Here is a 25,060-nt window from a genome sequence, read left to right as displayed (position 1 = left end):
TAACTGGGTGGCCACCCACAGGCTCCCTCAGCTTTTGAGCAGAGAGAGGAAGCTTGGAAGAGTTCGTTCTGGGGTTCAGACAGCTCTCTTGGGACTTCGAACATCAGGCTCCCCTCCCCTGTGACTGCCACACACACACACACACACACACACACACACCCCATTGCCGGTCTCCAAGTGGAGCCACCAAGGGCACACCTACATACACTCACACACACACCCCATTGCCTGTCTCCAAGTAGAGCCACCAAGGGCACACCTACAGGCTCCTTTAGTCAGTTCAGTTCAGTCGCTCAGTTGTGTCCAACACTTGGTGACCACTTGGGGAGGCATATCTAAGGGCTTGAGGGTCCTTCCCTTTTTCCTGTTGCCATAGAAACTGAAAGCCCCCCCATCCCAGTACCATCTGAGATTCTTCCTAACACTGTTCCCCAACTCCAGAGTGGGGAGACCATCTCTGGAAGAAAAGCAGGGAGTCTGGTTTCCTCATAGCCTCCAACAACCCTGATGTCCTGTTTCTCTTTGTATCTCTGCCTCAGATATTCTCCCAGGAGTACATCAACCTCTTGCTGTCCATGTATTTCTTCGTGCTGGGAATCCTGGCCCTGTCCCACACCATCAGGTCAGAAGGCATCTCTGCGACCTTTGAAGCAGCTTTCTCAAGAGCCAGTACAGGGTCTCGGATGAGAACATGACCTTTGGCATCATTCAGAGCCAGGTTTGAATCCTGGCTGTAAAAACCCAAGGGAACTTTTCCCCTGTGTTATACCATGGGTGACCCTGCACGAGAACCGGAGCCTCTCTGGGCCACGGTGTCTTTCCCAGGAAGGATAAGACTGTCCGGTGGGTGTTTGCCACCATGGTTGTTAGGGAAATTATCTGAACAGTAATGTCGTGGTGGTTGTCAAAGTACTGAGATGAGTGATGCCGATGCCACCTGCTGGGTGTCGTGGCTGCGGTGCACGCGCTAAGCCGGCTTCTTACTTGTGGTCTCAGCTCGTAAGAAAGCAAGGCAGTATTGAGAGAAGTTAGGAGCACAGGCTCCGGAATTTGACTACCTGACTTGGAATCCAGACTCTGCCACTTAATAGCCCTGTGACTTTGGGCCGGTTACTTAATCTCTCTGTCCTCAATTTCCTCACCTGAATGTGAAGGAAAATGATCATACCTTTCTCATTGGTCATGTAGAAACTTTTCAGTAGCTTTTCGAGTGTTCAGTAGCTGTTAGCCATTGTTGTTATCATTGTAATCTGTTGCTTTTAATCCTGTGACACATTCAGAAACTGAAGCTCAGAGAGGTTAAGAAATTTGCTAGGATGACACAGCTGATAAGCAGCAGAGCAAAGATTCAAATCTAAGTCTCTGTGGCCGCAGAGCCCATCCTCGTTTCATTGCCACCCTGTTCAGATCATCACGTGCTGTGTCAGTTCAGTGGGGATGAAGGAACTAAACCAGGAGTCCTCCGGTGGGGCTGCTTACGCTACGCAGTGGGAGTGGGGTCCCCAGCCCATCCCCTGGATGTGACTGCACAAGCACCCCAACCTGCTTCCATCTGGCCCCTTGAAGAGGTACAGCCTCGGGCTGAGGTGTCAGCCTGAGGTGGTCAGCAGACCAGGAGAAGTTCCCGGAAGGCGGGAACGCAACTTGAACTCAGCTCCGAAAGGTAGGAACCTAGAAGAGGGTGTATGAGGGAGAGGCCGGGCCGGGAGCCTCTTCAGAGAGGAAGAGTGGGATCCTCAGGGAAGCCCTGGGGGTGGGCGGAGTTTGGCCCGGTTCCTCGAGGCAGGGCCTGAGAGTCAAGAATGTGGGCCCAGGAGGCAGGCAGACCTGGAACCAAGGCTCAGGTTACCCAAGCTCTCTGAGCGTCAGTTTCTTCACCTGTAAAATGGAGATACAGGGAGTACCTCCTTGGAGGGCCGTGGGAAGGTTCAAGTGAGCATGTCTGTGACATGCCCAGAGCAAGGGGGTGTGTCCAGAGCCCACCGAGAGTGAGAGCAGCTGGCTCGAGTTCACACAGCCGCATGGGGCCGAGTCAGTGTTGTCTTCCACTTCACCCACAAGGCCGTGCTCTAGGGCCGCACCCCAGCTCCCCCAGTCCTGGAGATCCTGGCTGACGAGCCCAGCAAGATAGTGGCAGACCTCATCACCCTTCCCCAGTGAACAGACCTCTCTCCTGGTAGACCAGGTGAGGGAGGTCATTTCCCATGCTGGTTGTGCCAGTAACTCAGTTGTGTCCAACTCTACGACCCCTGGACTGTAGCCCACCAGGCTCCTCTGTCCATGGGGATTCTCCAGGACAGAATGCTGGAGTGGGTTGCTATGCCTTCCTCCAGGGGATCTTCCTGACCTGGGTTTGATCCCGTGTTGCAGGTGGACTCTTTACTGTCTGAGCACCAGGGAAGCCCAAGAATACTGGAGTGGGTAGCCTATCCCTTCTCCAGATCTTCCCAACCCAGGAATCGGACCAGGGTCTGCTGCATTGCAGGCGGATTCTTTACCAGCTGACCTACCAGGGAATCCCATGCTGGTTAGGAGCTCCCCAGTTCTAGCACATCCCACCCCCCTCAGCATCTGCAAGAGTCCTTACCACAGCCCAACCACTGCCTTAGCATGAAAGAACCAAATACATTTTGTTTGACCAGGTGCTAAGGAGTTGATTATTTCACTTTATCTCAACAGTCCTGCAAGAGAGATCACCCAAAGAGAGATCATCCTGCCCAGCAGGATATTTTGAACCTGTGTCATTTTGACACCCCAGATCTTTCTTTTTTCCTTTTAGGACAGTAACTGAGAAACATTGTCCAAAATTTCTCATGGATTAACCAAGAAAGAATTGTCTATTTTGAACCAGTTCATAATTTTTACTGATAGAAATTATCAGCATAAAATAGAACCAAAGCCACTAAAACTGCACGTGGTAAAATTTGTCAGTGACTATCATTTTCTTGAGACGATTTAGAGCACACAGTGTGACTTGGGAAGATGAGACCTTGTGAAAATGATGACTGGCCATGGGCATAAGGGGTACTCACCATTTGGGGTCCAAGCTATCCTCTGAAAAAGAAATTGATACAGACTGAAAAACTGGGATGAATGGGATGAAAGAAAGCCTTACTATAAAATGTACAGGGAAAGGAACTGAATCAGATAAAAATAATTTTAGCAGAAAATGGGGAGGGCATAATTTAATTGTGCTATTTAGATAGTTGATCTAAGAATTAAATTTACCTTCTTTTGATCGAATGGAATTTTCTTAAGTATTTTCTCCTAGAAGTCTACAGTATTGTTAAAATTTTGGTTAGTTGTTTGTATGTATCCCCAAACATAGTCAGACCTTCCTCAGGGTCCAAACAAGGACTGCAGAATCAAGACAGGAAAACTGAGGCTCAGAGAGCATCACAGCCTTCAGGAGCAGAGTGGTTTTGAGCATGGGTCTAACTGTGCAGCCAGGTATTTTTTGTAGTTTGGGGGAAAATGAAGGAGGAGAGCTTAAAGATGGGGCCTGGGCACGCGCTTTCCGATGGGCCTGTGGTTTCCTGAGGACAGGCAGAGAAGGGGTCTGTCTGCTGAGAGGCTGTGGGTGGGGGCTGAGCCCCAAGCCAGGGAGTCCAGGCAGCGGCGTTTATGGGATTCCTTCCACTTCCCCAGCTGCCGTGAGCCTCCCAGGGAAGAAACCACAGCCTGAAGTGTTACAGCAAAGTGAGGGCCCACAGCCTGCCTTCACCCTCTGCAGCCACCAAGACTCAAGCCTGTGCCAGTACCCTTCCTGCCAAGGGAACTGGGCAGCTTATTTTTACCATCTCTGAGCTCATATCCCACCTAGCTGACCTTTAGAGGATAAGGTCCCTAAGACCACGATGTGCAACCCCAGGAGGGAGAGGCCACACACCAGTTTGCCCTTTGCTTTCACTCCCAGGGGAGAAGGGCAGCAGGATGTGGTTTCCCAGCAGAAAGCAGTGACCTTTAGGCTTGACGTGAGCCATCAAGGGCTGGAAGGAGTGAGTCTCCATCTGCTACAAAAACCTGCATTCAGAGGTGTTCAGCAAGCATTTACCAGCTTCCTCTCAGGACCCCTGCCCATAAGGCAGGCTCACACCAGCCAGGTTGCTTGTCTCTTGCCCCGTATTATGCAGCAGCCCCTCTTCTTGGGATAACAAAGACATCTGTCTAGAGACTTCATACTTGGAGTTGAAGCTGCAGTTAAGCTTATAGGGTGCCAAGCATTCATGTAATCCTCTTAATGATCCAGTGAGAAAGGTATTGTTACAGTGTTCCAAATGAGGAGACAGTTACAGGGAACAGTTAAGTAACTTTGCCAAGGTCACACAGCTCAATGGCGGGGCCAGGATTTGAATCCAGGAAACCTGGCTCCAGAGTCTATGCTCTCAACCCCTTGCCCTCTGCTTGTCGGGCTCCTAAGGTGTACGCCAGGCTGGAGTGAAGGGCTTAGCACCTCAGGCCTTCTCTCTGCCTCTGCACACACCCTCTGGCTTCATGCTCCTGAAACGTGCTTCAGCGAACTGAGCTGAAAGTGGCTTCCAGCCTCATCCCTCCCAGCTGCTGCCTCCCACCTGCTCAGAGCCTGCTTGTGGAAACCCACTCCCAATTGCATCTTGTATCAGTCGTGTCTACATAATCACAAAGCCTTGTCATCATTCATCCCATAGCTCTGTAGACGAGGAGGGATTGGCTGTGTGTCGAGTGGAAACTAAGGCCCAGAGATAGTTCTTAATCCCCATTTTCTTCCGCCAAGCTCCAGGATCTTAGAGAGCTCCTTTTTCCCTGCCTTTACCTCTGTGCCCTGGGTACCCTGTGCCCTGGGTACCCCTTGGCCTGGGTCCATTTTCCTTTAGCTGGAAACACCATTGTGGATTTGCCTGCTTCATCAGTCATCAGTCTGATCTGGTGTTGCTGAATGCTTTCAAGTTCAACCACCTGCAATGATAGACATTGAGTATTTATGACCTCTGTTGAGGATCTAGCGCTGGGCTAAACTTCTCCCTCTCCTTCTCCCCTACTTTCACAGCAGCTCTTTGAATCAGGTGGTATTATCCCCACATTCAGCAGAGAGACTGACCCACGAAAGTAAGGCCAGGGCCTCATGTGGCAGAGCAGGTGTCAGGGCTGGGCCACCCTGGTTTGCATCTGCTCCATGATACTGCTTAGTATCCAGACCCAGGCTTAGCCAAAAGCCCTAGTTTTCTGTTCCTGCTCCGAAGACGATCCAGAAAAGAAAGTCTCTGCTCCCTGCCAGGCCAGGAAGTAGACCATGCTGAGTAATCAGAATGCTTCCAGAGACGAGGCCAAGCCCATCCTGAGCCACCAGTAGGCCCCGTGGAAGGAGTGAATGTGAGCCCGCTCTCGCCCAAGGGGCTGTGATTCATCTCACTCATCAAGTCCAGCCGAGTTTGTAAAAATCCCAGGCCTGTCACATCATGGAGTGGGGTGACCATCAGGTCATCTGACTTAATAGATCTGGAAGGGAATCAAGGAATATGCATTCTTCTTTCTTCCCATGTTTAATTCCTTTTATTTGTATTACTAAGCTGACACCGTGGTTATTACTCAAATTAGAGGTGACAATAACTTAGCTTATACTGTTTCCATTTTATCTGTGTTGGCACAATTTATATAATAGTTAAGGAATCATCTAGAAGGAATTGCTGCTTGCCCTCATCTCTAAGTGTTCTGGGAAACTAATAATTAAAGGAAATGGTCAAAACAAATCCCCTCAAGAAGAATACTAGTCAACTCAGGCTTGCTTCAGGTCTGCTAACTGCTAAAATGTGCTAGATTTTTGCAGGGTTTAAAAAACATATTAAAGTAGTTTCAGACACTTACAAGGGTTTTTTTGGGGGGGTTCGACCCCTGAGTCAGGAAGATCCCCTGGAGAAGGAAGTGGCAACCCACTCCAGTATTCTTGCCTGAAAAATCCCATGGACAGAGGAGCCTGGGGCAACAGTCCAAAGGGTCGCAAAGAGTCACTGAGTTCCAAGCACACACACAAGAGGCTACCTGTGAAAGAGTAATTAGATAGCCATTTTAATGGGAAGTCTCCAGTAGCCTCAGAACGCAAAGGAACACTGCAGCTTTGATTTGTCACACTGCACACACCTGGATTGCACTTGAAATAAACAGACTTCTGAGAAATTGGGATAGAGGGTTTACCTTTTTGCTTCTAGAGTCAACAGCAAAACTCACGCCATCTCACCATCTGCCTCTCTGCCTTGAGCCAGGAGAAAGGGCCGCGCATCTCATTTCCCTTATGAGTCTGCCCACAGTTTGTGCACATGGCTTTACTGTGGACCAGGCTGGGTCCACTGCCTCTGGCTGGGCAGGGAGCTGGCAAGGTGTGGTTTATCTGGGGCCATTTGCAGCTAATGGGCCCCTCTCAGCTGCTGGCCTTCCAGCTTCCTCAGCAATATGGGCCCAGGCATTCTCACTCTAAAGAGTCAGATCTCACCGGGCTACTAGTCTGCCCCTTATTTCATTCAGCTCTGCTGTCTGCCTAGACTCAGAGGGTCTCCTTGAAGAGTGAGGACTTACCCTATGCAGGCTTAAGCCAGAATATGCATTCTTGACAGGGGACTCTCATATAGATTGCGGATAAACCAGATTTTGGAATCCATTGCTCTCCTAAAAACTGTTTTAGGTGAAAGTCTGCCTCTTTTGTGTTTCTTGGATAGTAACTAAGAGGCTGCATGGAAGCCGGAATCATAGAGACCTAGGTTCAGGTCTCAGCTCAAGATACTGACTTCCCATGTAGCCCTGGGCAGTCACTTGCCCTCTAAGGGCCTCTGTTTTCACATCTCTACAATGGGCACAATAACACCTACCTCTCAGAGCAGCTGTGAGGTTGTTGGGAGGTAACAGCTTGTAAACAGATGTCTGGGGTTGTGGGACCCCCACAGGGGCTCTGTTTGCCAACATGCTTTGTCTTTCCTTTCAGCCCTTTCATGAATAAGTTTTTTCCAGCCAACTTCCCAAACCGACAATACCAGCTGCTGTTCACACAGGGCTCTGGGGAGAACAAGGAAGGTCAGTGCTGCCGCCGTCCCCTGCCTTAGTCGTACCTTGGGTGTCTTCCCGCTCCCCTTTCTTCCCCTTTGTCTCTCCAATACTGGGACTCCGCGGTACAGCGAGTGATGGGCACGGTGGGCTCTGGGATGACATCCCCACTCTGCCACTGGGTGCTCACTGTTACCTCTGAGCTTTGGGTGGTTTTGTTGGGCTTTTTTGGTTTTGTTTTGTTTTTTCATCTGTAAAATGAGCATCATAATGTAGTACCTCCCTTATAAGCATGTTGTTAGGACTGTGAGTAAGTGATGAGTGGAAAGCGTTCAGCACAGCACCTGGCTCAGTAAACGGTAAACAGTTGGCTCCTGAAGCTATTTTTATCATGTCTGTTTTTAGTGTGATTACTTCCCTAGCTAAAATTTGAAAAGGAGGTTCCATGGCTTTTGAAAAAAATGAAAGCCACAGGGAATTGGGGAAAGCCTGGGTCCTGTGAGTTAGCTAGGGTGTGGGTTCGACTGCTGTAACAGGATTATCAACAGCTTGGCCAGGCGGAAGGTGTTTCTCTCTTCGTGTCTGAGCTTGTGAATGGCACACTTGGGGATGTGCCCAGCGCGTTCTGCCTTGTCCCTGGAGAGCAGCGATTTCCTAGGATGCCTTTGTGCACCTGCAGGTGTCTGTGCCCGGTCAGTGACCGTGGGGGTTTCACCTGCCCTGTGCTCTGCCACACTCGGGTCAGCAGGTCCAGGGTAGCACACCATTGCTTCGCAGGCTGTCCCAAAGGACAGAGAGGCCTTTCCACAGGCCCGTTTGGCTACAGGGGAAGCTGGAAAATGTGGCTGAGAGCTAGTTGGCCTTGTTTCCAGTTGAAAATCATCAGGGTATTGTTACCACAGAGGGGTGAACAACAACTGGGGCCAACCAGCAGTCCGCTACAGTCTGAAATCTGAAAGGAGAGCCTGCGCTCTGTGACCCTGGGCAGGCTCCACCACCTCTGAGCCTCCTCATTAGGATGAGGATAACATCAGGATGTCTGCCACAGGCTCCCCAACAGAGCAGCCTCAGGGCCTCCCGCCTGCCGCTTCTCCAGGCCTCCCTCTCTCACCTGCTTCCTCCTCTACTGGTGACACAGGGCTACCAGCAACCTTCTTGACTCCTTTGGTGGCAGAGTAGAAAGATTCCTGAATGAACTGGGACCTTGCAAGGGCCTTGGGCTCAGTGCAGTCAGCATTGGTTGAGCACCCACTGTATGCAGGCTCTGTGCTGAGTGCTTTGTAAGGACCACCTCACTTGCTCCCCATGGCATTCCTATGAGGGAGGTGCTGTGACCCCCATTTTTTTTGTTTTGTCTTTATTTTTTTGGTCACACCTCTTGGCATGTGGAACTTCCCCAACCAGGGATCAAGCCCACGCCCCCCGCAGTGGAAGGGTGGAGTCTTAACCCCTGGACCGCCAGGGAAGCCCTGTGATCCCCTTGTTACAGATGAGGAAACAAACTCAGAGAGGGAGCCGCCTCCCCAGCTGGTCGCCCAGATGCTAGTGCAGAGCATGGGCTTCCAGCACCGTGGACCACCTCCCACTGACCCCGCATCAGGTCTGGGTTCCCTCTGGGCCTCCATTCCCTCCTCTAGGAAATTGGAGGGTCTGGGGTTGGGGAGGGCTCCAGTGAGCACCCCCAACCTGTGGGTCTCTGACGGAGCCCACAGCCATGCCCTCCTCCGTCCAGGGGCTGACAGGTGGGAGGGGCAGCCCCGCCCCGGGGAGTGGACTTACCCGGCCTCTCTGCCCAGAGATCATCAATTATGAGTTTGACACCAAGGACCTGGTGTGCCTGGGCCTGAGCAGCATCGTTGGCGTCTGGTACCTGCTGAGGAAGGTGAGTAGCCAGGGCCTGGGCAGTTGCGGGGGGTGGTGGAGCACTGGAGGCGCAAGGTGGTGACCGGTGAGGTGGCCTCACTCTCCCCTTCCCCCAGCACTGGATTGCCAACAACCTCTTCGGCCTGGCCTTCTCCCTTAACGGGGTAGAACTCCTGCATCTGAACAACGTCAGCACCGGCTGCATCCTGCTGGGCGGGCTCTTCATCTACGACATCTTCTGGGTGAGTCGGGCAGGGATGCGCAGGAGGCCCGGTGGAGGGCAGCCACCTTGGGCTGCAGGTGAGGCTGCAGATCAGGTCCTTTCTGGGACAGTGCCCTCAGCTGTGAAGTAGATGACAGAGCGGAGTCCCATCCTGCTTGCCGAGAGCTCACCCTTCTTTTCCCTGTGCCTGCCAGCCGTCCTCTCTCCCTCACAGTGAGCCCAGCAGGGAACTGCTTGTCCCATGTCTCTCCAGCAAGCGAGTTGAGGCTCAGAACAGCTGAGGCAGGGGTGGTGAAAGCAGATGAGTGGACACTGTCGAGCAAGACGCTGAGCGGACAGAGACTGTGCTGGGCTAAGGGACCTGCCAGCCTCGCGCTGAGAGGCACCCCTGAATGAGTGGTGCTGGAGGACTTCCTCGCGGGAAGGACAGAGCCCTGATCTGACAGGATGCCCCGCCAGGGCCTCAGGGACCCTCTCCTAACTTCCTGGAATTGCCCCTCACTGCTGCCCAGACAAGGAGCCCCGGGAACTGTCCGTTTGGCCATGTCGGTGGCCGCCTCATCTCAACTTTACATCTGCTCTGGAATCCTTCTTGGCTCCCTGTCCCTCTTCCGCCCGTCGCAGGCAGCCCCTCGTTGAGAAGCCACGCACAGCCACTGCTTCCCATCTGCCCGCACTTCCCTCCAGACTCCTTTCTTCTCCTTTTAGGTATTTGGCACCAATGTGATGGTGACGGTGGCAAAGTCCTTTGAGGCGCCAATAAAATGTAAGTGACCGCCCCCCACGGGAGCCCGTCTGCCCCGCCCTGGCAGCCATTCCCGCATGGTCCCTGATTCAGTTAATACCCGCCCTCAGCTGTTCCTTCTCCAGGTTCCCTGGTGTCTAGGGCCTGCTTTCCTTCTCCTCTTTGATTTGTCGGCTGTGTTCCCACACAGCCATCTTCTGGCCACCTGGTCATAGAGAGCGGTGTCTAAAACAGCCTGTGGCAGGGCAGGCAGGGGCCTCCAGAGGAGGACACCCCCACGTCAAGACCTGGAGCCCCCTCCCTGGATCGCTGTAACACATAACCAGCAGGTGTCTGCTCCACTCCTCTCACACTTCCCTGGCTGTTTTCTTCAGTGTATCCATGGTTATAAATATTAGAAACCTCACCTACAGACCTCTGTAACGTGGAAATGTCATTTCACACGGCAGCAAGCCCGACGGCGGGGCATCTAGAGCCGGGTTTATGATCATCAGTGGCATCGCCAAGAGCCAGGGTCACCTCAGCCCTCCACCCCACCATTCTCAGCATGTTCAGGGGCAAAAAAGGGGAACTTTACGTCTCCCTTTCATCAGAGAGGGATGTTTTTCCCTGAATCTCCCTGCAGCCTCTCTCATATTTCACAGGCCAGAATCAGGTCACAGGCCCAGGTTCATTGTTCCTCATCAGAGGGGGATGAGAAAAAGCATGATGAGCTTGGGGTTTAAGCCTTAGACTAATCAAGAATCACTCCCTGGCATCGCAAGAGCCAAAGAGGAGGATGGAATCCATCAGACATGGTGGAAGGAGGAAGCGGGATCCTGTCGGGCAGTCAGGGTGGAGCCAGCCCCGGGAGCCGAGCAACAGCTGCGCTCCTCGTGGTCTGACTCCACAGCTGCATGTGGGTTCTCTCCGTGAGCCGGAGAGAGGCTCACAGTCACATGGCTGCTCCTAGATGCTGCACAGGGTCGCGGCTCAGTGACCCCAGAGGAAAGTTCCTCCCAGCTTTGGCTTGGATGAACCCATGGGGCCTCTCCGGGCCCAGGAACTAGGCTCTCCCATTGGGGGTGGTACAGAGGACAGGGTCACCGCCTTCTCCAGTGCTTGGGGGCAGCATTTTGAGTTGGCAGCCTCCCAAGGGTTGGAGGTGAGGGCAGTCATGCAGACCAAGAGAATAGATGCTGGCCAAGCCAGAAGAGCAACTATGCTTCACATGCTGTGATGGATGAACCCAGCCAATGGGTCAGGAAAGCTTTCCTGGGTCCCAAAGAATGAATATGCATTTAGCAAGCATGAAGGGCATTTGAAAGAGAGAAGAGCTTCAGGCCAGGGCTGCAAGCAGAAGAATGCATGGAGGGAGCAGAGAATCTGAGAGGGAGCATGATGACTTTAGGGGAGCAGCAAAAAAGAGGCCAGATTTGAGGAAGCCAAGGATGGCATGTCAGGGAGCCCAGCTGCTGCCCAGTGGGCAGTGAATGAGCCATTGGAAGACTCTGGACAGGGAAATGACAGTCTCCTCTGGTTTCTGGTGTTTGGAATTGGGGATTTTGTCTTAGGGAGAAAGCTTGTTGCCCTCTACTGCTAGGAGTAGTCTAGCAGAGTGGTTAAGTGGCTAGTTAGTGAAGTCAGAAAGCCTGGATTTGAATCCCAGATCTGATATGTACTGGCTCTGTGGCCTGAGTGGGGAGACTTCACCTCTGTGGGCCCTGGTTTCCAGATCTGTCACTCAGGATTGAATGACAGCAGATTTAGGAGGGTCAGACAAGGAGAGCTGTAAATCACTATGACTGTGTATTCAAGGCAGGAAAAAGTGGACAGGGAAGGACCTCTGTACAATTCATTAGGGAAGCACAATATTGGCCCAGAACCCACCCATCTTACCTCTGTTTATATGCCATTGGCCAGAGCTGGGTCACATGACCACCCCTAGCTGAAGGGAAGTCAGGAATTCGGAGACCAGATTGTCTTGACTGTCTTAGCCTTATACCATGCTTGATTCATCACCTGGGAGGGCAGCCTTACACAGAAGCAGGACTCGGTTAGTAAAGACGTAACAGTTAGTTAACGGTGTGTTCAAATAACCTAATCTTCACCATAACACTATGGGGTCAGTTTGGTGGTTATACCCATTTTACAGGTGAGACAATTAAGGCCCAGAGTAGTTGAGTAAACTGTGCACAGTCACACAGCAGAGCCAGAATTCAGACCCACACAGTCTGACCGTGAAGCCCACATATAACTGGTGAACTTCTGCCCCAAGGGCTGTCTGGATGAAATCCAGTTACAGCTGTCCCTTGCCATAGCTGGACATACAGGGAAGCATTTTCCTCAATCTGTATTTATCCAAACAAGTTGGCCAGCAGGATTTCTGAGTAAGGGGCTATACGCAAGGGATTTGTAGGTAGGTAGGCTCCTCATCATCAACAGATACAGAAAGCCTGTAGCCCAAGCTCTTCCTTCTTCAGAACAAGGGTCTGTCCACATCTCCTGTGGTGAGATGGAAAGCCTGTTAGATGCCAGCACCGTGTGGGCTCTTTCATCTTTTATATGCTAGGCTTTGGGGTCAGTCCCATTTAATCAAAGAGTTCTGGCTATTAAAAGGCATTGAAGTTGTATGACGTGAGTTACAGCTCAGTAAAGGCATTAAACCTTTAGCCTAGATAATTCTAGATTCTTCCTGCTCTAACCAGCTGTGATTCCAGATGGACACACTGCCCTTCAGTCCGTCACCATCCTCTTGACTCCCCATTCCCATCCTCCCACCCAGCAATGCAAGTGTGTAAGTTCCATACACCAGAGGTGGAGGCTAGGAGTGCATGAGCTGGGCTCTCACCAACTCCTCACATCCCTGCCTCCCCCTCCAGTGGTGTTTCCCCAGGACCTGCTGGAGAAGGGCCTGGAAGCGGACAACTTTGCCATGCTGGGACTCGGAGACATCGTCATTCCAGGTGATGGGGCCAGGGCAGGGGCCAAAGTGCAGGGGGTGGAGAGGGATTCCATGGAGAAGGAGTCGTCCTGTGAAACACAGCCTTACTCACCAGGAGAGGGAAGAAGGAGGGGTTAGGCTGTACGATTCCCCCATCACCACCTGCCCAGGGTTTGGTGAAGGGGGTCCACCTCAGCACACACGGAGCACCAATGTGGGCTGGACCTCGGAGGGATGGTGGTGAGCAAGACTGCCCTCATGGAGCTTGGCTGGGTGAACAGACATTACTCGAGAGCCGTAGAAGTAAATGTATATGACAGATTGAAATATAAGCACATTCAATGGCAGTCTTAAAGGAAACTGACCCCCTCACACTGCACGTACACACACCCTTCCCAGCATTTACAGGCGACACAGGTGTGCTAGAACTGCCGCAGTCTCCTTGGCCCCCCTCCCCCCAGTGCGAGGAGGACACCAGGGAGAGCACGCCCTGTGCGTGGACACGGGGCGCATAGCTGTGCTCCTGTGTCCACAGTTTTAGCAGAGGGACCAGTGGCCTGCACCTGCCTGACCACACAGCCTGGCCTCTGAGTCCACTGTATGTGTGTGGGGGCTAGTCAGCACGCCTGTGGATATGGGCACAGGTGCGCCTGTGTGTGGGCCCGAGCATGGGCACACATCCTGCGGGCCTGCAGCCCAAACTGCCAGTCAAGAAACTCTGGGCAAAGTTGAGCTGCCTCTCTCAGGACAGCTGAAATGGCTGAGACTTAGATGCCGTGTGCCTGCAAGATCTAGGCCCGGTGACAGGGGTGCTGCACACCCAAAGGGCTTTCTTACTACTCCCTAGTCACAGAGGCTCGGAGTCAGAGGGTTAGAAGCACTCTTGGTGTTTGCTTAAAAGATGAAAGCTTGGAACAAATTAAAAGCCAGTTTGTTTTCCAGTGTAGGAAGTAATAGCCATCCTGCTAGTGAGCAGGAGTGTACAGGCACTTCTGTGTGACACTTTGCTTTTGTGGTACGTGTGGTGGTGAAGCAGAGGCTTTCTCTCTCGTAGCAGTGAGCAGTGAGCAACCTGAGGCTCAGAAGTGAAGGGACTTAACATAAATTCACACACTAGCCAGCAAGAGGGCCAGGACTCAGACCAGGTCTGCTGCTGCTGCTGTGCTAAGTTGCTTCAGTCGTGTCCGACTCTGTGCGACCCCATAGACGGCGGCCCACCAGGCTCCCCTGTCCCTGGGATTCTCCAGGCAAGAACACTGGAGTGGGTTGCCATTTCCTTCTCCAATGCATGAAAGTGAAAAGTGAAAGTGAAGTTGCTCAGTCGTGTCTGACTCTTAGCCACCCCATGGACTGCAGCCCACCAGGCTCCCCTGTCCATGGGATTTTCCAGGCAAGAGTACTGGAGTGGGGTGCCATTGCCTTCTCCACAAACCAGGTCTGTCTGACTGCAAAGAAAGGTGACATTGTCAAAACTGCTTTTATGACAGTAACAACAATAGTAAGATCATAATCCCGGAGCCATCATTTGTCAAGCACCTGTTGTTTGCCAGGCAGTATGCTCAGTGTTTTTTCATATATTATCTTTGCTACCTTTAGCAGCCCGATGAGGTAGAGAGTATTTCCCTTTTGCTGCTGAAGAAACTGAGGTTAAGAGAGACTTGCCTAAGAGGTCGTGGTCTTGAATCCAGGTGTTCCCATAGCTTGTGGTGCTGGGAGGCAGGGAAGAAGCCCCATCAGGGATGAAGAAATGCATTTGGTTGGCCCTGCAGAGCATGGTCTGTCCCAGGCACCTGCAGACTTCCCCAAGTGTCCTTGTTGGGTGGTTCTGGGCTCCAGGCCTGCACAGGACATCTCTGCATATCCACAAATCCCTGTATGTATCGGAAGTCTTCCAACAGTCACAGTTGGTGTGAGTTATTGCATCCTCTCAGAGCCTCAGGGATAATCTTGAAGGAAGAATAGGTTTGGGGGTGTTATTTTAAGGATCAAATGCAGTATTATGAGTAGAGGAAGCTCTTGGGAGCTCTGACTCGTGGATTAGTTGAAGAGTAGTTGTAGAATTCAGCTGCCAGGGGCCACCAAATTCCTAGTTTTGTTTCCAGAAAGGCAGCATTTGTCTGTTCTCACCACCCACCAGCTCCCAGCTGTAGTCTTCGCTGGGGACTAAATCATTTTCTTCTTTGAAATGAATCACGTGTTGCCAGTCAGTGCTTCTCATCAGCATAGAATGTTTGGTTCCTAAGAGCTTGCTCTCAACCAAATGAGGTTCAGCCCTGCTGTGTCTGAGCCCAAAGACAAGTCAGGGAGAGACACAGGGATGGCCGTGTGTGTGCAACATACAGAGGCTGGACTGGGTGGCTGTGTCTCAGGGACTCAGGTTTCTGGGGATGACTAGGCCAGATTTCAAAATGCAAATAGGAGTGCAGTGGGTGGACAGAGTTCACTGTCCCCTCCTGAGCTCCTGCAGAGCCTCCTAATGTCTGCTTCTGTGCTCTCCCACCAACCAAACAACTGCCACAGGGGTCTTTTTCAAAATCTTTTATGTTATTCTCCCACTTAGAACGCTTCCAGAAGTGTCCTCTTACTCCTAGAATAAAGACCCAACTCCTCTCCCCCACGGGGCCCTGCCTTGCAGATCCAGCCCCCAGCATCTCCTGCTCTGGGCTGCAGCCTGTCCTGCCACACCTCCTGAGCTCTGTTTCCTCAAGACCTTTGCACATGCTCTTCCCTCTCCCTGGCAAGTGTCACTTCCTCAAAAAAGCCCTCTTTCCTCCCCAGCCACCACCCCCAGCCTGGGTCTCATCCCATGGTAGACCTTCCCATGACACAGCAGCACCCTTTCATAGTTACAGTCTCACACTGGTCTTTGTTAATATTTGATCAGCGTGCCCCACCCCCAGGTTTTGTTCCCCACTGTACTGCCTACAGCACCTAGTGCTTAGGCATCCTGTAAATGTTTGGTTGCGCCCAGGGTGGTACAGCAGATGGTGCTGTGGGGTGCCAGTCAGTGTGGTCCCAGGTCAGAGCAGTCTACCTGGAACAGTTCTGCCACTTAGTCCTCTTCCAGTGAGGGTCCCCCATTGTTCCAGGTGGACTGAAGGTAGAGAAACAGGATTTCTGCTGGGAGTTGGCAGTCTCAGCCACACCGTGTCCCCGATTATTGCTCTGTGGCTGAGAACAGCAGGCTGGGGACCCAGTTGTCAGTTGTATGCTTCTTCCCTATCTCCATCTAACCCTGGTTTTCTCCCCACAGGAATCTTCATTGCCTTGCTGCTGCGTTTCGACATCAGGTAAGCCACTTAGAAACCCTAGTCCTCAGGTTCCTCAAGTGAGGCCCTCCCCAACCGAGGCAGGAGGTTCTCTGGGGTTCCTCAGTTTGGAGGAGCCCAAAGAGGGTAACTCAGGTCACAGACCCTCCACCCAACAGCAGCCAGAACAATTCTGATTTTATCTGCATTGTACATTCTGAGGTTCTAAGTGCCCAGAGAGCCTGGAGAGGGTGGGGAAGGTGTGACTCATAGGCTGAGATGGAATCCCAGAAGGTCCTGGTGGCACCCATAGTGCTTTCTCACTGAGTGGTCTTGGCAAGGAGACTAGCCTTTCCAGGCAAGGGTCTCATGCTGAAGTTGGTGGTCGCTCCTGCCTGGAGCTGACAGGGCCAGTGTGGAGGGAGTGCTGGGACCGGCTGGCCTCGGTGGCTTCCCGGGACTCCAGCAGCAGGTGCAGTCCTCATTGCCACCGGCTTATCAGCCACGGGTCAGTCAGGTCAGCGTATCCCAGCCGCTCTCGCTGCTACCCACCCTCTCCTTACTCAGACATTCTTCAGTCCCTTGTAGAAAGTGAGCACAAGGGAGAGGGAAGGGGGCCAAGCTGAGCCACCACTTGAAACTCAGAAAAAGTTGCACCTTTTCAGGTGGTGAAGGCACCTGGGCAAAGCTGAGCCTGCCCCCAGCAGGTGGCGCTGTCTTCCTAGAGGAGGGCTTTCTGTGTATATATGCTTAATTTTGAGCTGGTTTATGGACTATTTCTTAATCTCCTTAAGTCCAGGAGTTGCAAAAACAGTAATAATGTTGAAAGTGATAGTGAGAAGCCCATTGCCAGCATCATGGAAATCCAGGCTTCATGCAGAACTGAACTTTCCCCCTGTTCACATCGCTCTGGGTTGTTTGGGTAGGGCCACTGTGGAGCCTTTAGAAGAGACCTGGCCGGTCTCTAAGTAGAAACACAGGCTGGCTGCTCTACTGCTAGGTTTTCAGAGGTGATACAAAGAAAAACCTATAGGAGTCTCCAGGCCATTTGCTAGAGAACCAGGTTCAGCTGGCAGCACCCTCCAAGGAAGAATCCTTGTCCTGCAGGTCCTTGGGAGCTTGTTCCAGAATCTGTGCACCGTTCCCAAAGGGAGTCTCTTGTACTCCAGGCTGCACAGCAGGACTGTTCTCAGTGGACTGTGGCTTCCAGCTCAGAAGCCGCCAGGGCAAAGGGCAAGGAGTCGGTCCCCCTTCATTCCACAGATGTTGCTAGACACACACAAAGGTCCTGAGCTGGCGTTGTGAAAGGGCATCAAGTGATGGCAATGCCAGGATGCTTGTGGGTCAGTTCTTCTGAAGCTGATCTTAGGTGAATTGCCCAGGAAGCCACTGGCATTTTATCCTTGTAATCAGCATCTTTTTAGTATCCATGATGGGTTACTGAACTATTAGCTCCACTGCACTTAAAAGTAAGAACTTAGCTTTACAGTTTCTGTATCTGTGTTCCTCAAAACATGAGCCCCAAACCAGCAAGGATCTACTCTTTAGCACAAGGAACTGTACTTAATACTTTGTAATCACTTATAAGAGAATCTGAAGAATATATGTATATCTGAATCACAGTGTTATACACCTGAAACTAACATGATATTATAAATCAACTACACATTTTTAAAAAGCCAAAAATAAAGTTATAAAATATAAAGCACACACATACACACAAATACCAAAATGCAGATCCCCATACCTATTAGATTAGACTTCCTGGGAACTAGGCCTAGCACTCTGTTCTGTTTTGGGGGGTTTTTTGTTTTTTTGTGGTATTTTTTTGGACCACGCTGCTCAGCTTGTGAGATCTCAGTTCCTTGACCAGGGGTTGAACCCAGGCCATGGCGTTGAAAGCCTGGAATCCTAACCACTAGGCCGCCACAGAACTCCCACACAGCTCTTTATTTTTTAACATGCTGTGTGGGTGATTTTTATGTTGACCTGAGCTTTATAGCCACTGTTCTTGGTTATAGCATTTGATATTCAGCAACCATCAGGGAGATGGCGTGTGGCATTCCTGTTTTGCAGATGATTAAGCTGAGGCTGAGAGAAGGAAAGTGATTGGTCCAGAGACGCTTAGATGGGGCAGAACCAGAGTGCACGCCCATATCCACACCCCCCAGCCCATAACCTCAGCCCCACACAGCTCCCAGGGTCTCCCCAGCTCCTCTCCTAAGAGGGCATGCGGCTCTGCAGTGCTTGTGTCTCACCTTCCTCCTCTCTCTCTCCCCATGCTGTTGCTGAAGCTTGAAGAAGAACACCCACACCTACTTCTACACCAGCTTTGCAGCCTACATCTTCGGCCTGGGCCTCACCATTTTCATCATGCACATCTTCAAGCACGCCCAGGTGAGCATGACTGTCCTCAGTGTACAGGGCATGCTTTCACTGCAGGTGACCAGGACTCCCGTGTCACACGTGCAGGCAACCCAGTGGTGCAGAGCAGCCGTGTCTGTGATTCTCTTGGGCTTTCACCCATAGCTGATGCAAGATGACAGCCCGGCTTCATGTAGCACATGCACGCTAGTGGTGAGGAGGGGGAGGAGAAAGGCTGACAGCCAAGCCTGTGACCTTCAAGGAAGGCAAAACCTTTCTCAGAGCCCTCTCAGCAGATTTTTGCCCACATCTGGGCCAGATCAATGTTGCATGGCCCCAGCTGTGGCTTCTCAGCCTCGGTAGTGGTGGCAGACAGAAGAACGGAATCGGGTGGGTGTTTGTTGCGGTCTCAGCCCATTGCCTGCCCTCCAGGCAAGTGATAGGATGTCAGGATCTCCCTCCCATCACTCCCCAAGCCAGCCAGGCTCTGCCTTCTCCTAGATGGGTGCTGAGCTGCCAAGTGGACCAGGCTGGGAGCTGTCACTGTGGCCTGGAGAGGAGTCAGGGAGGGGAAAGCCGGCAGACAAGGCTGCTCTCTGCTGGAAATCAGAGCACTTCCTTTGTGCCAGGCTCTGCTCGGTGTGCTTCCTGAGGGTTCTGTGAACAGATGAGGAGCTGCAGTTAGGTGCTCTGTGGAAAGTGTGATGGGAGCCAGGATTCAAACCTGTGTCACATGAAGACCAAGCCCAGATTATGAACCCCCAGCCATGGGAAAGTCCGTGTGGAGTGGAATCTAAGAGCCCTGGTGGGAATCCAGGCTCTACTGTCTGAAGTTACACTTAGGATTCCTCATTGATTCATGAAAACAGAAAATGAGGATAAATAATAGTAGCCACCTTGGGGTTGTTTGAGGGTGAAATGAGTTAATGTAAGTCAAGTGCTCAGATCTACGTCTGACCCAATTGGTATTGCTGTGCTCCCTCCATCCTCCCCCCTCCTCCTCCCTTTCTCCCTTCCCTGGGCACCGGCCACAGAGAAGCCACCTTTGAGTTAATCACAAAAGCTGCTGACCCAGTTAGTCTGTTAGTTTGCCAGGTACTGTGCTTAAACCCTTTCGCTCATTAACTCATTGAGTCCTTACAGACACTGTGAAATCGATACTAACACTATACAGAAAGTTCAAGGTCCTCATCAGTAGGGAAACCAAGAACCAGTGAGGAAGCCCTTCTCACTCACATCTGCTCCGGATGACCTCAGGAGCTGTGCAAGCTGCGAGGGGCATGCACTTGGCAAGGAAGGAGTACTTGGGCCTCCTCCTGGGAGGTGTCTTCTCCAGCTGTCAGCCCCAGCAGATTCCAAGCCCAGAGCTATCCCCTAGGTGGCCACCAGATGGCAGGCTTGCCTTCTGCCTTAGACTCAAAGAAGGCTCCATTGGGAGCTCTCACACAGGCTGGGGGCAGAAGTGGGAGAGGTGGTCCTCTACATGAGAGAAAAGGAGCCTTCCCTATGTGACACAGCAAGTCAGGCTGGGCCTTGGCTGGAGCCCTAGACTCCTGACCACAAGCCAACCCTACTGCCTAGCAGCAGCCCACCTATTCTCCCTAATCATCCACATCGGTATCTCCCTGAAAATCTTCTTTGAGGTGGGATCTGGACACAAGGGGAACCTGTTCTTTGAGCTCCTCCTCCCTCACCAAGACGTCCCTATGCCAGCAGTTCCCTAGGGAGGGGGTCACCTCTGCCTATGTGTATTTTAACCTCTATCAAAAATGTACTCCAAGCCAGGACTAGCAACCTCCAAGAAAGGTCCTTAATGATGATCAGGTGCCCTCACTGTACAGACGGAGAGGGAAGCCCAGACAGGAGAACAGCCTATCTGTGGTCACAGAGCGAAGCCGAGGCCCGATGGAGACCCGGGAGTCCTGACTCCCAGCTCACTGCCCCAAGCTGTACATCCCATCCTCTCCTTAGCACTGACTTTCTTTGGAGAGGTTCCCTGGTGCCTTGAGAGGAAAGAAAAGACTAGGTTTGTATCCCTCTGATACTAAGCAAACACTTCTTCCCAAAGGAGCACCTCAATTGCTGTTGGCTCTTAGGTGAGGCAGACCTTGGTGGGGCCAAACATCTACCCCTCTTCCTCCCAGGAAGCCCTCTATTTTGCCCAGCCTGGCCTTGATGAAGAAAAGACACTGGACTTGGTGACAGGGAATCCGTGTCTGGATCCTGACCAACTGTGTGATTTAGGGCAGACCCTTTCTCCTCCTCTGATCCTCAATTTCATCATCTCTTAAGTGTTCTACTTTTCAGAAATTAAATTTCATTAAGTTTGTATTTGTTTTATTTCATTAATTTTTGCTTTGCCTTCATTCTTTTCCTCCTCCTTTGGGGATTCCTGATTTAAAAACTTGCATTGTTTATTTCTAGTCTTTCTCATAAATGCACTTAGAGTTATAGATTTTTCCCTGAGTACTGCTTTGGCAGCCCCTCTTTTGTCCTGATGCAGGCTTTTGTCGTGATTTCTGTCGTTCTGGCCCAAAGCCGATCTCATAGCAAAGACTTGATGCGGGGGAAGAAGCTCAGCTGCCTGAGTTTAAATCCCACCTCAGCCACTTACACACCCTGTGTGACTGCAGGCAGGTCATTTCCCTCTGTCTGAACCTCAGTAGCATCATCTGTAAAGCTCAGATCCAAATGCTCAGGGTGTAATTAGGTTCAAGGATAATCTGTGTGAAGTGGGGTAGTTCACAGCCCATCCATGGCAAGAGTCTGAAAATGGTCTGATGGTCAGCCTCCGGGGACTGTGGAGCCCTGTCCTCTAGCCAGGGCTGGCTTGGCTTTAGGAATGAGGCTTGGCTTTAGGAATGATGTCTCCTTCACCCTCACCCAAGTCATCTCCAGGACACCCTCTGAATTTTGTGAGGGAGCCATTGGCTTAGTATTCACCAGGCCCTCTTCCGAGTACTGGGAAGACAGCAGTGAACAAGACAGCTGTGGAGCCCGCCCTCACAGAGTTAACAGCCTAACAGGGGAGAATCTCCAGCCTGTAACGGCCCAGGGATGTTTCATTCCAAGTTGCTGGAGGATGCCGTGAAGAATTGCAGGGGGCCCTGAGAGTGCAGCAAGAGGGCCTGACTCAATGCGGGCCACAGAAGTGACTGCTGAGCTAGAGTCTGAAGGAGAAGGAAAGTAGGCACAGACGGGAAGAACGTCCTAGAAACAGCACATGCCGTGATCCTGTGGCTGCAGGTGACAAAGAGGACCGAAACGAGACCCACGTGGCCAGGGCAGGGCAGGGCGGGTGAGGCTGGAGAGGGAAACAGGTCTCATCTCCTGAGGACGCCAGGCACTGGGAGCAGCAGGGGCCGTGGAGGGCTGGGCAGTAGCGTGAAGTCCAGCTCTCAGACACTGAGCAGAGAATGGCCTGGAGTCTGGGGTACCCGAGTTCAACCCCCAGTTTACCACTTAGGCTCTCCAAGGCCTGAGCTGCCCACTCCCCACTCCCAAAGCATGAGCCTTCCATTTGTGCACAAGGAGGAGGGTCATGGGGCTCTGGAGGTGGGCTGAAGTACTCGCCAGTGCCTGTGTTGAGGGCACAGAGTAGGTTCTCCGGGAACAGTGCCAGCCAGTGTAATTGTCCTGTCCTCCAAACCCAGCTTCACCAGGAGTCTGCTCACAGGCTCTGGGCCCTGACCAGCTGGATGACCCTGATCCCAGGACACAGCAGGTGCTCCATCCACAGCAGCTCTGTCATCATCGTTGTCATTATAACAGCATCTCCTAGAGTGTCGTTAAAAGTGCAGACTTCCAACCCCAGATCTAGGCAGTCAGGGTCTCTGGGAGTAGGACCACCTCACCAGGAACCTGGTGTCCTGGGCAGTGGGGATGCTGCCAGCCAGACTCCAGGGCACTCTGAAAGCCCTGCGTACTTGAGTTTCTTTGGGCTTCTTGCTGCTTCTCCCAGGGAAGTCAGGAACCCCAGTGCAGGCACAGCCACTGACTCGCTTCGTGAACCTGTCCCTCAGTCACACCCAGAAGAGAGTTGGGGTGATGGGCCCAGCCCTGAGCAGGTGCCCTGCCCAGCATTGCCTCACCAGCCTTTGTCCTCTCACAGCCTGCCCTCCTGTACCTGGTCCCTGCATGTATCGGCTTTCCTGTCCTGGTGGCACTGGCCAAGGGAGAGGTGACCGAAATGTTCAGGTAAGAGGCCCACGGAGCAGGGGTCTGCCTAGCACTGCAGGCAGTTGGCGGAGCCTATGGGGGCTGTGGGTACATGCCTCCGGGGGAAAACTCTTCACGCCACCAGCCTTGCCCTTTGCATCAGCACGTGGGTGCCCGTGGGCACCCGCAGAACCCTTCTGTGGGCCAATAGCCAGGGGTGGGAATGGCCTTGGGGCTGTCGAGGCAGCCTCCACACCAGATGCCAGCTGAGTCATGAAAGGGGACTGGCTGGTGTAGACTCCCCGCTGCAGGCCGCCGCACTGTCGGGAGCCCTGGGTTCCCATCTCGACCCTGCCACCATATGACTTCAGGCAGCTCTTTCCCCGCCCCTGGCCTCAGTGTCCACACGTGAGTGATACAGGGGACTCTAGTGTGATGGAAATGCTCGGTTAGAACTCCAGCGTCAGTCTGTGTCCAGTTGCCGCTGTGGCTGTAACCCAGAGCCGGCTGCTTTCTCTCCGTCTTAGTCACACACATACCCCTTCTCTGTGGCCGTCCGCACACCTGCCACACCCGTGATCAGCCCCACCCTGACCCCCAGGCCTGCGTGACTCCGACAGGTGTCTACACCCCAGCAGCACTAGCCCCACCCACCAAGGACCCAGAAATAGCTGCCAGCTGCAGCTGAAGCTGCCCACTCGGGGGCCTTCCACCAGCTCCACCTGCCTGGCCTCCAGGTTGTCCCTCGAGTGCCTGCCAGAGCTTTCTGTGCACCTGGCTGCCTGTAGGGGAGCCTGTGACTCAACCCTCCCCCGTACCTGCCCCTGCCCTCCCTGCCCTGCCTCAGAGCCCCAGGCTCCCAACCTGCCTGCCCAGGGCTCCTGACCTGGCAAAGCCCTGTGGATTCTGAGGCAAGGCTGGGGGTGAACCAGGGGCCAGATCTGGGGGCAGGAATGGAACCTGAGCCCTGAGCTCAGTCCCTACGCTCACCCTCAGCTCTCAGCCAGTCTCAGGCCCTGGCGCCTACTTGGGGTGACCTCCCCAGCCAGGACAGAGGGTGCCCGCCTTCACCCACTTGGTGCTTGGTTTCTGTAAAAGTTTGCCCACATGGGTGCCCCACCTTTCTGCCCACCACCTCCCAGGAGGTTTTTAGATTGAGGTGAAAAAGCAAATAGTCTCTCTTCTCTTCTGCCCATCTCTCTCCCTAATTCTCCACCTTATCTTTGGTTTTACTTTTCCCTTTAGTGGCACTCTCCTTTTTTTATTCATTTACTTTTTAAATGATAACACATTCACGTAGTTCAAAATTCCATAGCAGGAGAGGGACAACCAACCCCTTCATACCCCAGCCACCCACGAAGCCAGCCCCGTCCCTGGACATTCAGAGAGATCTCTGCACCTGAAAGCACGTATGTGTGTACACGTTGTCACGCAGGTGGTGGCATTCTTGGAGCATTCTGCGTCCTGATTTTTCACACTAGGGTGTGTCTGAGAGATGTTTCCACAACAGCAGAACATCTGCATGCGTGCTCAGTCGCTCAGTTGTGTCCGACTCTGTGCGACCCCGTGGACTGTAGCCCACCAGGCTCCTCTGACCATGGGACTCTCCAGGCAAGAATGCTGGAGTGGGTTGCCATTCCCTTTTCCAGGGATCTTCCCAACCCAGAGGTGGAACCCACGTCTCCTGCATTGGCAGGCAGGTTCTTTACCACTAGCGCCACCTGGGACACACAGGTATACATCTAGGGCATCCTTGTTCTTTTGCAGAATGTATTCCTGTATAGGCGCATCTTTTCTTTTTTATCCTCCAAGTAACACCGGCTTCTTTCCACAGAGTTCGAAAGTGCAGAGATAGATAAAGTAAGACCCACTTCTGCCCCCTGCTCCCTGGAAGAGAAATCTCTGTCCTCCTTAGTCTTTTCCTCTCCATCTCTTTTTTTCTGTCTCTGTCTGTCTCACACAGCTACGAGTCCTCAGCGGAAATCCTGCCTCACACCCCGAGGCTCACCCACTTCCCCACAGTCTCGGGCTCCCCAGCCAGCCTGGCGGACTCCATGCAGCAGAAGCTAGCTGGCCCTCGCCGCCGGCGCCCGCAGAATCCCAGCGCCATGTAAAACCCAGCGGGTGCCCACCTGCCCACTTCCCCCCACTGCCCCGGGGCCCAAGGTAGGGCAGACACCCCCGCTCCAGTGTACAGGGCAAGGAGCATTGCCAGGGCAGGCGGCAAGAGGCAGCTCCACCACCACCAGGCAGCCACAGTGCCCAGCTGAGGGGCGGGGGAGCAGGGCCCCAGAACCCCAGCGGCCTCACCAGTACTGTGGGGCTCATCTGAGAGTGGGGGTCAGCAGCCCTGGTCACACAGCCGTGGACACTGTTACCACTCTGTATATATATAACCTGGGGCAAGTGTATAACCTTCACTTTCCCCTTTCGGAACCTCTCTTTGTTCATATAAAAGTGGGCACATACCTGCCTCACAGGGTTGATGCAGTGAGGAAATGTAAGCATTATCTTTGGCATGAACTCAC

General features: G+C 52.7%; 1 protein-coding gene across 3 annotated transcripts in view; it reads left to right on the top strand.

Moving 5' to 3' along the window:
• HM13 (histocompatibility minor 13) overlaps positions 1 to 25,060 on the top strand; it is a 49,006-nt gene that overhangs the window by 13,025 nt on the left and 10,921 nt on the right. The window contains exons 3-12 of one of the 3 annotated variants that reach the window (XM_040247609.1): positions 540 to 622; positions 6,950 to 7,038; positions 8,805 to 8,890; positions 8,988 to 9,113; positions 9,803 to 9,860; positions 12,701 to 12,784; positions 16,016 to 16,052; positions 18,305 to 18,407; positions 22,486 to 22,571; positions 24,496 to 24,642. In XM_040247609.1, coding sequence (XP_040103543.1) covers positions 540 to 622; positions 6,950 to 7,038; positions 8,805 to 8,890; positions 8,988 to 9,113; positions 9,803 to 9,860; positions 12,701 to 12,784; positions 16,016 to 16,052; positions 18,305 to 18,407; positions 22,486 to 22,571; positions 24,496 to 24,642 — 899 coding nt within the window. Of the gene's footprint in view, positions 1 to 539; positions 623 to 6,949; positions 7,039 to 8,804; positions 8,891 to 8,987; positions 9,114 to 9,802; positions 9,861 to 12,700; positions 12,785 to 16,015; positions 16,053 to 18,304; positions 18,408 to 22,485; positions 22,572 to 24,495; positions 24,699 to 25,060 lie in introns of all 3 variants that reach the window. The other 2 variants (XM_040247607.1, XM_040247608.1) reach the window with 2 other exon arrangements.

The sequence above is a fragment of the Oryx dammah genome, unplaced genomic scaffold (genome assembly GCF_014754425.2).
Source record: "Oryx dammah isolate SB20612 unplaced genomic scaffold, SCBI_Odam_1.1 HiC_scaffold_10, whole genome shotgun sequence".
Lineage (NCBI taxonomy): Eukaryota > Metazoa > Chordata > Mammalia > Artiodactyla > Bovidae > Oryx > Oryx dammah.
This window is presented reverse-complemented; position numbering and strand designations above follow the sequence as displayed.